The sequence below is a fragment of the Seriola dumerili genome, unplaced genomic scaffold (genome assembly GCF_002260705.1).
Source record: "Seriola dumerili isolate Sdu_G_001 unplaced genomic scaffold, Sdu_1.0 BDQW01000917.1, whole genome shotgun sequence".
NCBI lineage: Eukaryota > Metazoa > Chordata > Actinopteri > Carangiformes > Carangidae > Seriola > Seriola dumerili.
The window spans coordinates 437,687-451,182 of record NW_019175172.1 but is presented as its reverse complement, the minus strand read 5'-3'; the positions used below and the strand labels follow the sequence as shown (position 1 = coordinate 451,182).

Below are 13,496 nucleotides of genomic sequence, written 5' to 3'. Positions count from 1 at the left end.
TGCTCCGGTGGATGCTTATACTTCAAGATCGCTGATTCGCTCATTTCGCTGTCAATCAAAAAGGGACTCAGCCTCAGACAGATCATCCAATCATCATGCAGAAGCCGAGCGTCCGGACCCGCCCACTGTCTGCACTGTGTAAAGCTCTGTGGCGCTGCGGGAGGAAGGAGGAGGAGTCGTGCTGTTACCTGTGATAAGCAGCTGATTCTGAACAAAAGATGAACGTGTTCTAGCGCATATATATATATATATANTCGTGGAGACTGTGTCCAGGGAAACTAAAAACAGCTGAGAAGAGGCAGCACAGGTAGGTTTTCCACTCTTGTGTCTGAGCAGGTAAAAAACAGCCTTTCTTTGTTAAAGATCAAAAGTTTAAAACTGAAACCGTGTCTCTCACTGAGCCAGTGGTCGATACATGAGTCATGGCAGAGAAATGTGGATAGGATGGGTTGGGTTGGTGGTCAAGGTTTATAGTATGGCAGACTGGGAGTGGTGGTAACACTTCTCCAGACAATATTCTCCACACGTTTAGTTATTGCTCAGGAGATTCTTTTGCCTTTATTTCTGTAATAACTCGTTCTGCTCTGTAGTTCAACTCCTCAAACTTCTGTCCTGTTTACTGGGAGTCTGCAGATATTTTTCATGCTAGTTGTCAGTGCTAATGTTTTAGCTGTTAGCTGTAAGGTTCATGGCTACAAGGGTCTGGGTGAGTTGTAACAACAACATTTTACTGTGTACTTGTGTTTGAGACCACAGTAACTACATTTCCTGTTTGTGTTGCCGCGGTAACACCTACACCCTTTAATAGCAGACACATAGTTTGTATTAGATTTTGAACGCACTGGATTAAAGGAAACGTCCTCGCTCTGCCCTGTTTGTCATTTCGAAAAGTTGCAGAAGCAGCAGCATGACAAAACCTTTGTGTTTCTATCAGGACGTGGTAATTCTGAGAGACGAGCGGTGGCGTTATGAACAACGGCTCGCCTCTCTCCTGTAGTCGGGGTCTTTGAAGGGAGAGGAAGGCGAGTGTGGGGGGTCTTTGTGGTTTGCTTGCAGAGAAACAGAGCAACAGGCTTTGATCAGAGACACGTTGTTGCTCGCCCTGAGGTGTATGAGGCGTGAGAACGTCTGTGTGAATATCACGTCTTCACTACACAATCCACTTCCTGTAATCTCTCAGTCCATCTAAAACACATTCACACAACATTAAAACAGACGAGTCTCTCCTCCTTCATCAGTGTTGACTTCGTTATTCAGCCTCGGAGGTCGCTGCTTGTTCAGTGTCAGCATCTTGAGGTTCAGTCTTGCGAGACCGGTGGAGCTGGGAATCGAACCAACGACCTTCTGATTGGTGGACGACTCCTCCTGAGCCACGAGGAGGAGAGGAGCCAGGCTGCAGCTGCTGACACTCGTGGTCAGATGTGGAGTCTCATGTGATTCACATAAGGCAGAGGCACTGAGAATCCTCTCAAACATCATTAGTTTATGAAATACCAAGAAATCATCCTGTGGTCCGGGGTGACCCTGTCGTGGTTCACAGAGCTGCCTCTGCTTTTAACTCCTCTCTGAGTCATGTTTCCACCCGGCCTCAACATACTTTTAGATTACATTCAGACATGTCACCTTTTTAGATCTCTGCTGCTGCAAATATAAATCCTGATTTAGTGTCTGCTGAGTCCAGTTCCCTCTTTATATTTACCTCAGCTGACAGTGCGGAGGACTTTAGGGATTCTGACTTTTATAGAAAAAAGCACAACGTGAGGTTTTTAATCAACAGCCAAAAAAAAGCAAACAAAGATATTCAATGTAATATGATCCGTGTGACACAGAGAGAAGATGAACTGCCGCTGATTCATCCAGACAAACTGATGACTGCGTCTTTGTTCATGTGCTGAGTTTTAAAATGCCTCCTACTGCACTTTCTGTTTTCTCTTTGCTGTTTCACACGGACGACGACAGCGCAGTGTGAAACCACGTTCACACTGAGTCTTTACAATAATTGACTGATTTAAAGGAAAAGAAAAACAAAAGACTTTGGAGATTTTATTATAAAACACATTAACAGTGATGAAATGTTGGCAGGTATGAAGAGATGGAAGAAGAATGAAGGACGAGTCTGAACTGAGCTGAAGTGGATCCTCAGTGAACAGATTTTCTTTCAACAGTATAATTACAGTAATAATAATAGGAAGCAGCGTTTCCTTTCCTAACATCCTCTCATTCATTTGCTCATTTATTTTCTGAAACACACACATTCATTTTCACCCTCCCGACTCACTCTTTCATTAGTGATGAACTGAATTATAGCGGCAACAGCTGATTGATGTCAGGGTTTGAGGGCTGGACCCAAAATGCAGCCAACACTTGGGAGAAAGATTTATTTAACAAAACCATGAATCTTACACACAACACTGGTGAAGCACAGGGAAACACAGGAACTCAAAACAGGAAACAGGAAGAGGCAACGTGAACCAATGAGGACAAACCCAGAAATCAGCAGACAGGGAAGCACAAAGACGATATAGACAAGGGGGGCAAGGGTGATTGAACACAGGTGAAACATTAGGGCGGGGCAAACAATCACCACACAGACACAGGACCAAGACAGGAAGCAAAACACAAGGACACCGATTACAAAATAAAACAGGAAGTGAGAAAAGTCCAAACAAAACTCTCTGTCTGTTTTCCAGACAATAAGTGACGTGTGAAGATGTCACCTAGGGCCGAGGGAAATGATAACACACATGTTTCTGTGTTTTCTGTTAGTTTATAAACAGAAGAGTTAATCCATTAATCGAGAATATTGACGGATAATGATGTCGACCGGGGGAGAGGCTCAGGTTAAAGGTTAATCCACATCAGGATTCAGCTGCAGCTGGAAACAGGAAGAAACAGGCAGAAAAAGAAGTGACCTCAGGATTCACTCATCAGGCAGGAAGCTGAAGGGAAGCTGCTGGTGTTTACAGGTTATACACTGTGCTGAATGCTGAGGACCGAAGGCGGGAAACATTCGGTGCGTTTCCATCCGTTTGTATTTTCGTTTTTACTTTACGTACGAAAAACCAGAGAGAAAATGTCGACAGAAGTTGTTAAAGTTTCTGTGCAGATAAAAAGCAAAGTGAATGTTTTTCACATCATCTTCTTCTTCTGTGGTGGTTTAATGGCGTCGATTGGAGACTGAGCTCCATCAGCTGTTTATCAGTTCATATTCAAACAAACAGCAGAGGAGGGAAACAAGCTTTAATGCACATTCATTCTCTTTTGCTGGTTTTCTGGTAACCGACGGCAGAAAGAGTCGTTGGGCTCGTTAGAGACGAAAGGCGTCTCGTCTGGAAAATGTTTGAGCGGGAGGCGGTGACGAAGTTTTCATACTGTGAAGTCTCCAGTTTGTTGTTGTGATGATGTGCTTCAGTATGAAGAGGGAAATGTGAGGAAAAGTTGCAGACTGATGAAGAAATGACTCGTGAAACTGTCTCTGGTTTCACCTGTAGTTTCTTCTCTTGTTTTCAGACCGGCAGAAGAGCTGACGATGAGTGTTTGTCTGCAGGAAGACGAAGGCCGAGCCGAGTCTCCAGGAATCACCTGCGAGTCCATGAACAGTAACATGTCCCTGGGACACCCTCTAAATTTCAATGAGCCTGCATCTCCTTCACTCACAGAGTAAGACGACTGTTCACACATGTAGGAAAGATACGTGTTGTTACTCATCTCATACTGAAAGGTATTTTGTTTTTCAGATGTGACTCTGAGAGCAGGAGAGCAGAGACGCTGGAGACAGACTGTAAGACAGAGTAAGAAGATGCATAAACACAGAAAAAATAAAAGAAAGTCAAAGCTGAGCAGCGGGAAAACTGTGATAAGTGTAGATAAGAAAAAGAAAAGAAAGAAAAGAAATAAAAAGATAAGAAAAAGAAAAAAGATGCGACAAGAGAGGGAAAAGAAAAAGAAAAGAAAAGAAAAGAGTCTTATTTATGTCGTGTTTTTATTTGGTTGTAATTAAGCAATGTCATAATTTCACCTCTTTAATTTCATCTCTCGGATCAATATTGATGATGGCGCTAAAGGACAAGGACCAAAGATATTACAATGCAACCTGAGGGGAAGGTGAACGTCTGAAAGCTGGTGTTAGACTTTCCTGTTAGAATCATACTGAGGACTTTGAGAGAACTACAAGAGCTGAATCCATGAAGATATATCTGTGGCAAAACATACATGATGAAATCTGTTTGATGAAACTTCCTTCATTTCCACAGCGAGGGGAGGACAAGTGGTTGTGTAAGTTTAAACTGTGGATGTGACGTTGCCTCACACTGGGACCAGGCCGGTTCATCAGGAGCCGGTGTTCAGGGTGGAAAAAGATCCACTACAACACCGGCACTACAGAAACCCAGTCAGACCGGACCTGCAGGGGGTAAGACCAGACATTTTTACATTAAAGCTCTGAAAGGCTTGACAAAGTCCTCGCAGCTTGTCTTATTTATCTTTTGCTTTACAGTGAATGACGGTCTGCAGGAGGTTTCACATCAATATAAGATCAGTCTGAGGAGCAGATGTGAACATGTGACTGAAGGAACTAATGGAACAGGAAGTGGAACCCTCCTCAACAGGATCTACACTGAGCTCCACATCACAGAGGGACAGAGTGAAGAGGTTAATACCCAACATGAGGTGAGGCAGCTGGAGACAACTTCCAAGATGGACATCCTCCATGACGCTCCAATCAGGTGCCACGACATCTTAAAGTCTCACCTGACCAGCAAGAGACCCATCAGAGTGGTTCTGACCAACGGCGTCGCTGGCGTTGGAAAAACCTTCTCGGTGGCAGAAGTTCTCTCTGGACTGGGCAGAGGGCTTGGAGAACCAAGATGTCAGTCTGCTGGTTCTGCTTTCGTTTCAGGGAGCTGAACCTGATCAGAGATCAGCAGTACAGTCTTCTCAGGCTGCTCCATGTTTTCCATCCAACATACAGAAGGTCACAGCAGAGCAGCTCGCTGTCTGTAAAGTTCTGTTCATCTTTGACGGCCTGGATGAAAGCAGACTGTCACTGGATTTCAACAACAGGAAGTCTTGTGTCTGATGTCACACAGGAGTCATCAGTCAACGAGCTGCTAACAAACCTCATCAGGGGGAATCTGCTTCCCTCGGCTCTCGTCTGGATAACTTCCAGACCTGCGGCGGCCAATCAGATCCCTCCTACATGTGTGGACAGGGTAACAGAAGTACGAGGCTTCACTGACGCCCAGAAGGAGGAGTACTTCAGGAGGAGATCCAGTGATGAAGAGCTGTCCAGCAGAATCATCTCACACATCAAGACGTCCAGGAGCCTCCACATCATGTGTCAAGTCCCAGTCTTCTGCTGGATCACTGCTACAGTTCTGGAGCACATGTTGACCACAGACCAGAGAAGGAGAGCTGCCCCAGACCCTGACTGACCTGTTCTCACACTTCCTGCTGGTTCAAGACACAGAGGAAGAAGAACAAGTACCATGAGGGAGGTGAGACGAGTCCACAGGAGCTGACGGAGGCTGACGGGGAAGTTCTTCTGAAGCTGGGGAGGCTGGCGTTTGAACATCTGGAGAAAGGAACACATCATGTTCTACCAAGAAGACCTGAGCAGTGTGGTCTCGATGTCACAGAGCCTCGGTTGTACTCAGGACTTTGTACTGAGATCTTCAGAAGAGAGAGTGTGATCTTCCAGAAAACAGTCTACTGCTTTGTTCATCTGAGCGTTCAGGAGTTTTCTGGCTGCAGTCTACATGTTCCACTGTTACACCAACAAGGATAACAAGACACTGGAGACGTTCCTGGGAACTCCCTGGGGTCGGCTTCATAGCGGTGATCCTTCATTGGATATGTTCCTGAGAAAGGCAATAGATCAGTCATTAACGAGCAGTAATGGCCACCTTGATCTGTTTGTTCGCTTCCTTCATGGTCTTTCATTGGAGTCAAATCAGAGACTCTTAGGAGGTCTGCTAGGTCAGACAGAGACCCGTCCAGAAAGCATCCGGAGATCCATCGACAACCTGAAGGAGATCAGGACCCACAACATCTCTCCTGACAGAAGCATCAACCTCCTTCACTGTCTGACGGAGATGAACGATCACTCAGTTCATCAGGAGATCCAAGAGTTCCTGAAGTCAGAGGACAGATCAGAGAAGAAACTCTCTGAGATCCAGTGCTCAGCTCCGGCCTACATGCTGCCGATGTCAAAGGAGGTCCTGGGTGAACTGGACATGAAGGCAACCAGGACGTCAGAGGAGGGAGGAGACAGACTGATCCCAGCTGTGAGGAAGTGCAGAGATGCTCAGTAAGTCCAGGACCTGTATTCAATCAACCAAAGGTCTCAGGATCATTCCCGAGACTTGTGTTGTACGGAAGCAGAGAAAGGTCATACTCATCCCGTTATAACAAGATAATGGAGTAATTATCTTGTTATCTTGAGATAAAGGATAAGAAAATATTTACGAGTATGACATTTATCGGCTTCCGTTGTGTTGAGAGTTAAAGTGAGACTGAAAATCCTTCCACCTAATAGTGCCTATTACCCCTTTTTTTTGGGGGGGGGGGGGTTAGACCTCTTGTTGGTGTGATAGGAAGGCTAGAGAAGAACCAATTGTGGCAATGCATTCTGGATTTTATGAAGACATGTACAAGAGGTTTTGGCAAAGAAGAGGAGTGGTGAATGTATACAGAGTCTGTGCTTTGGTTCAATAACCTGAGTTTCCATTGCACTTGCAGACTTCCTCCCTGTTGGCCACCAGAGACTCACTGTGAAGTCTTGGCCTTGGCTCTGAAGTCCTCCCCCTCCCCCACTGGAGCGGAGAGTCCAAACAGAAGACCAGACATTTTGAGGTCAGACATCTTGTTTTTAGTTCTGTGTTGAAATGAATATTACAGAGATGTTATTAACAAACCTCAGGGCTGTTTTTTTATTGTTTTCATTTATTCTAGCATTAACTTTAGCACAGTACTTAATCTACTTCCATTCATTTAACTCAACTAGTGGCTTAACATTAAAAAAATATATAATTAACTGTCAATTAAAATAAAAAGTCTGTTTGATTAATTTAAATACGTGTTTCAGACAAATGGTTCCCAACCTGTTTTGTTTGATGTTGCTTTCGCAGCACGTCATGTTCCAAATTAGTTTCTATTAATGGTTAATTCATAAACATGTAATTTTATCTATAAGACTCTTTCCTCTGTTCCACTGGTGGTTTTGTTCTGTGCTCAGATTGCATTTCTGCAGCTGGACGGCAGCTGTATCTTTCCGACCATGGCTCTGGATTCGAACCCCTCCCACCTGGTCAGGAGTGATGCTGCTGTCTGCTGGACCGGAGAGTTCACAGTGTAGTCTGGCGACTCTGATCTCAGCAGTAAACCAGGTTATGTTTTAAGGAGGTCAAAGGTGAGCCACTGAGCCAGCTGCCCGTTGTGTTCATGTGTTTTCTTTATCTTGATAGTAACTCAGTGCTAGCTACCGTATCTGTATGTTCATGGGTGCACTCCAAGCAGGAGCTAATCAACGCTAATTACTTCACAGCCTCTGTGGCTAAAATAAGTATTCGAAAAACAAACACTAGGAAAAATCTTGACAAAAGTTGCCTCAGCATGTAAACATGTAAACAGATATACGCCAAACTTCTGTTTGCATCCTCCAAAGCATTGAAAAAGTCAGAGGGCAGTTATCCACCAAATAAAAGTAAGAAAATAAATTCAAAAATGTTTTGCCATGTTGTCAATGTTGTCATGTAGTTTGGGGTCGAGGCCCTGCAACATAAACAGGAAAATGTAATAAAAGCAGAGGAAGGTCATCAGCTTCTCTGAGGAACAGCGCTCCAGGAGAATCACTTTCTGGAGAATCACAGCATCACCAAGACCCCTGTACCCTGACTGAAGTGCAATGGAGCAAATTGACGGCAGATTTTACTTTCAAAACCTATTCATTGGCTGGTTTTTATCACTACCATTGAACTTTTACAATATATATTTCAGCCATATACAATGTCAAGACAAATAAATACCTTTGGTTTGTGAAAAATAAATGTTACTTCAACTCTTTGTTTTGATCGGTTGTTCTGTGTGTGATTGGTTTTGTCTTGTCGTCATGGAGATGTGCGGTGTTTTGGGGTCACGTGAGCACCGTCGTTGACAGCCGGTGGGTTATTTAAGACCCTGCTTCACCTGCACAGCGGGAGTGAGGCGGTTCTTGGTAGCCGTAATTTTTGTTGACCGTTTTTCATCATCGCTTTGTTGTTATGTTTGTTTTGACACACGTTCGCCATAGTGAACATTAAACATCCGGTGGGCGCGTGGTTCCGGTGGGTGCCTCACACGCGACTTTTAAAAGCCGCAGTAACTATTTTTATGGTGCATTTGCGACAATAAAAAAAGAAAATAGCAAAGAAATTATAGAGCTTTCCCTTTTTGTTTTTTCCTTTTTTTTTAAAAAGAAAGAACTTCAGCTGAAGTTTCAAGTTTGAGGATGATTTAGTTCCGTTTTAAATCAGGTTCAAAACGTCATTAAATAATGTGAGCGGAGCTGAGTTTCACTTTTACTACTTTAAAAACTAAAACTTTTCAAGGCCCATTTTTAATCTTCTCTGTTTCTCTGTGGAGAATCAACAGAACCTGTTTAGACCCTTGCAGTCAGGTAAGAGTTAACCTCCCAGCTCCTCTTCCTGAGGCTCAGCCTGCCGTCAAACCTGTTCTTACTCGCCCCACAGACATTTGCAAACCTTCATGTCGGCTGGTTTACAGCACTGAAAAGAAGTGTTTTAGCTCAGAGTCTCGTCATGTTTGTCTCCAGACTGATCTGCAGGTTCGGTTCCTACCGCTCTCGACCCAAAGGAGTGAGAATCTACACCGTGAGTTTAACATATTTAAAAGTTTAACTATTGAGTCTAAAAACATTATTAAAGTTAAAGTTACGGAGATGTTAGACACAGACAGTGGAAAGCTGCAGGGTTTCTGAAGCTGTGCAACCACAATCAGTTCTGACAGAGTTTACAGGCCGTTTAAGGTAAGGTTAGGAGAAGGAGCCAGGGAATGCATTATGACAATGAGTCCTCACATATATAGAAATACAAATGTGTGTTTGTGTGTGTGTGTGTGTGTGTGTGTGTGTGTGTGTGTATGAGCTGTTATGACATGCAGCTGTGAAACACACGTCTCTCTGCATACCTTCCCTTTTTTTCTCTATGTTCTCAGTTCCATTGTTTCTGTAGCCACACCTATCTAAAACAGGAAATGATTCACATGAGAATTTCCTCACCTCTGTCATTAAAGTTTGGTTAGTTTAAAAACTACTTCCATTCAAATGCCATGAGAAGGAAAGATCATTTTTTGAGGTGACTGAAAGGCTGTCCAAGGTTGCCAGGAAACATACCAGAGTCTGATATGTCTAGATAATTTACTTTTCTCCCTCAGTCCAGCTCCGTCTGGTCAACCTGTGTCGTTTCCAGTTACAGCAGTCGACCTCCGACCCAAGGTAAACTGTTCATGTCTCTTTCTTTACAAAGCCACTTAATGAATAGATCAACATTTTGGTAAATACACAAGATTAATATCAATCACATGTCTGTGTAGCTGGAGTCGGGACATGGTTAGCTTAGCTTAGCATAAAAACGGGAAAAGGGGAAAACAGTTACCCTGTCCAAACGTAAAAAAAAACACCTCCCAACACCTCTAAAGCTCGTTAATTAACATGTTGTATCTTGTTTGTTTAGTCTGCATTTAATGAATGTATTAATTGGTGTGTACATCTCTCTCTCTCTCTCTCTCTGTCTTTTTCAGATGCGTCTATTCGTTACAGCTTCGGTCGCCCGGTCCTCTCTGTGCGTCTCCCTGCAGGCCAGCAGTTTCGTTTCCCTCTGACACCCATGTTGACCACAGTGGGCGACCTGCTGCGAGACATCGCAGCCAAAGACCCCGGAGTGCACACCGCTGCCCTGCTCAATGGAGGTAACACACACTAATGTGAACTACTACACTTGTAAGGACCGTGTTCCTCGAGCCTGTAACACAAACTCTAACCTAAACTCGTGTAAAAGACTGAACCCTCAATGTTTTGAAGAAGTGAGTGCTGGACAAACTGTCCCCACCTTCTAAAAAGTGTCCCCACTTCACCAAAAATATTTGTATCTTCTCAAAATGTCCTCACATTAAAAAAGTGTCTTCACTTAAAAAAAATGTCCTTATGTTTGTAGTTGTAATCACTTTTTCTCATGCCCTTACTTTCCAAAATGTCCTCTTTTAAAAGGAAAAAGTCTTCAGTTTAAAAAAAAAAGTCCCCACTTTGCAAAAATGAAAATATCTGCACTTCCTGAAATTGTTGCAACTTTCCCAAAATATTTTTAATTTCCATAAATGCCCCGACTTTCTAAAAAAATGACTTCACTGCTGAAACTGTCCTTGACCGTGTCCTCATGATTCAAAACTATCCTCACATTCAATAAATATCTTTATCTTCTAAAATGTCCTCACAGGGTCTAAAACTGAACCTGGTCCTCACAAAGATCTAAAAACAGGGACATTTTGAAAACACAAAACTTAACACAACTTTACTTTCTTTCCTCAGACGGACAGAGAATCTCCTCGTGCACTTTTATGGAAACTGTTTTAAACAAAGATTTCCAGCTGGTCATCAATGATGTCACACACAACGTTCATGCACTTGGACAAGGTATGACCTGTGTGTGTCTCAACACTTGAGTCTTACTTCTCTTACGTAAACACACATGCAGCAACTTCTAGCGCTTCACCCAGATTGACTGCAGAGGAATCAAAACGTTTAAACATTAAAATGTGGTATTACATGTGTCTTTCTCTGTGTATCAGGTTCGTCTCATGAACATGTGTTGGGTCTGGATGATATGAAGTACGTGGTCCACCTGCTTCACTCGGCTCTGGCGCTTCCTCAGCAGCAACACACCAAACACTCTGAGCTGCTGATCAGACAAGAGCAGCTCAGACAGCAGCTGCTGCCGCTAGAGACGGTACGACACATCAAATACAAAAAATAACGGCTATGACAACATGACTGTGTGCGCGTCTACTTGGTTTACCCGTGGTGTGGGGACATACTGTACATTATGAGGACTCAACTTCCTTTTGGGGAGAAAAGCCAGTTCCCCCATACAGAAATGTAATATATGACATATATGTTCCTCAATCAAGAGTGATATTTCAATATATGTCACCTGTAAGGGAATATATTATTATCACATATATAGATCCTCTGGATATGTGAAGAGTTTTTTAACATATACAAAAAACCAATAGTAAAATTTGTATATGTATGTAAAATATCTATATTATGAATTTTTTTAAGGTATAAGATGTGACAACCATATATGTTAACAACATATAAAACTGAATATATATTTAATTTATAATATTTATTTATTAAAAAAACATACACAAAATTTTTTTTATATGCTTTCCTTATTCATTTCTTCCCATTTTGGGAAAGTGGTCTCAGAGTTTGGGACTCTACTGTATATAATATCAACAGATATTGACAGGCTTTGGGATTGATATATATTTACATAATATATGTCTACAATATAAGCTTACATATATACTATAAACATACATATTTGTATGATCTAGACATATATGTTACTATATGAAATTATTCCAATTTCTTACAGGTTCCATATATAATTTTGTGTGCTTTTTTAAAATATGTGTATATATGTCATTTATAGAAATTCAATATATGTACGTATATTACATTTGCGTATGGGCCATAAGGTAATAATTCAAATTTAGGGAGAAGACTTGGTTTAAGTCTCCAGGAAATTAATGTGAGCCATGTGTAATGTCCACTTAAGTGATGGAAATATGACTGTGTGTGTGTATAGGTGAAAGTCCAGATGGCAAAGGAGGCGGAGTCTAAAGCATCCATGCTGGGGTTGGTCGGCCTGGCCTACCTGTCACTGCAGGGGGGATTCCTGGGATACCTCACCTGGTAATGAAGAGCCACATTCACAAGCAGGAAGTTTACTGCACTCAGACAGCGTGTAATAATGTATGCGTGTGTGTGTGTGTGTGTGTGTGTGTGTGTGTGTGTGTGTGTGTGTCAGGTATGTGTTTGCCTGGGACATCATGGAGCCAATCACCTACTTCATCTCCTACACCACCAGTATGATCTTCTTCGGCTACTACGTTCTCACCAAACAGGTAGAAACACTCAGCTTTTGTCTTCTGTTTTCGTGAGGCTAATTAGTATTTTAATTTCACATCTTATTTGTTTCTCACTTTTTCTAATGGCTGTTTAAAACTTACCTTTAGGATTAAAGGAGCTATATTTAAGTTTTTGCTATTGCTACATAGCCAACGCATTCACAGCTATTTACTTACCAGTAAACATTTCCTTCACTCGCCAGGAGCTGTCTCCAGAGGTGGAAAACAATGTCATTGTTAACTCTTATTTTGCTTCTATTTTTATCTCTTCTTTTCTTCTACTAAAATTAGCATGCTAACTATGCTAGCCCTGGTCTGGTCTGTCTCTTAACGTTAGCGAGTCAATGTAGCGTCCAGCCTGCCCTAAAGACGTAGCTGCTCAGAGGGCGTATTATAACCTCATGTATTGGGAACGCAACAATGACTAGAGCTCTTATCGAGACTGGTAAGTAAACAGCTGTTGACGCTAATGCTAGTTATGTAGCAATAGCAAAAACGTTGGTAAGTGATTGGAGCTAGGTAATGTATTATGTCAATGATTGTGTGCAGGATTTCATCTGTCCGAGTGTGAGGGATCGTGAGTTCCTTCAGTTCTTTCATAAGAGAGCATCTCAACAGAAATTCAACGTTCAGAAATACAATGAGCTCAAAGACGAACTGGCAAAGGTTATGAACACACACACACACACACACACACACACACACACATACACACACACATACACAAACACACACACACACACACACACACACTCACACACAACTTTAAGAAGTTATAAGTCAGTGATATTAAAACAACGCACAGCGGAGCTAGGAACTTGGTGATATATCTGTGAGATCCAGCAGTACCTTTGACTTGTGACAATTCTGGCTTCAACTTATTTTTGTTAGCTCCTGACAAACAAAGATCAACATGTAAGATGAAAATATCATAAATGGAACAGAAACAATGATCTGAAAATCACATCTGAAGCTCTTAAACAGCAGAAATGATTAACTGTGTGCGTGTTTGTGCAGGTGGACGATGATCTCAGGAGGTTAAGACGAGCAATTCGGCTGCAGCTGCCGGTGGATCAGGTTCAGCCTCAAAGAGCCACCTGAGATTTTTTTATAATTTTCTATTTTGTTGTGACATTAATTGTAACTTTTATACATTACTTTATAGTCGTTGTTTATAAGAAATGTTTCAACGCTTCTGTCATGGCCGTCTGACTTTATTAAAGACATATGTCATTTTTAAAACACTGTAAAACGTTAGCTGAAAAGATGTGCTACCTGTAGAAGCAGAAACTTATTTCTGTTGCAGT

General features: G+C 42.3%; 1 protein-coding gene and 1 pseudogene across 1 annotated transcript; both read left to right on the top strand.

Annotated features, from left to right (window-relative positions):
- The first annotated feature begins 262 nt into the window (after nt 1-262).
- Nucleotides 263-8,015, top strand: LOC111237537 (annotated as a pseudogene).
- A 708-nt stretch (nt 8,016-8,723) lies between these two features.
- LOC111237517 (calcium uniporter regulatory subunit MCUb, mitochondrial-like) lies at nt 8,724-13,433 on the top strand. Its single transcript, XM_022766640.1, has 9 exons — nt 8,724-8,867; nt 9,430-9,490; nt 9,796-9,963; nt 10,580-10,684; nt 10,840-10,997; nt 11,868-11,974; nt 12,090-12,186; nt 12,739-12,855; nt 13,207-13,433. The coding sequence occupies exons 1-9, from the start codon at nt 8,796-8,798 to the stop codon at nt 13,288-13,290; spliced, it is 969 nt and encodes a 322-aa protein (XP_022622361.1). The 5' UTR covers nt 8,724-8,795; the 3' UTR covers nt 13,291-13,433.
- Nucleotides 13,434-13,496: the final 63 nt, after the last annotated feature.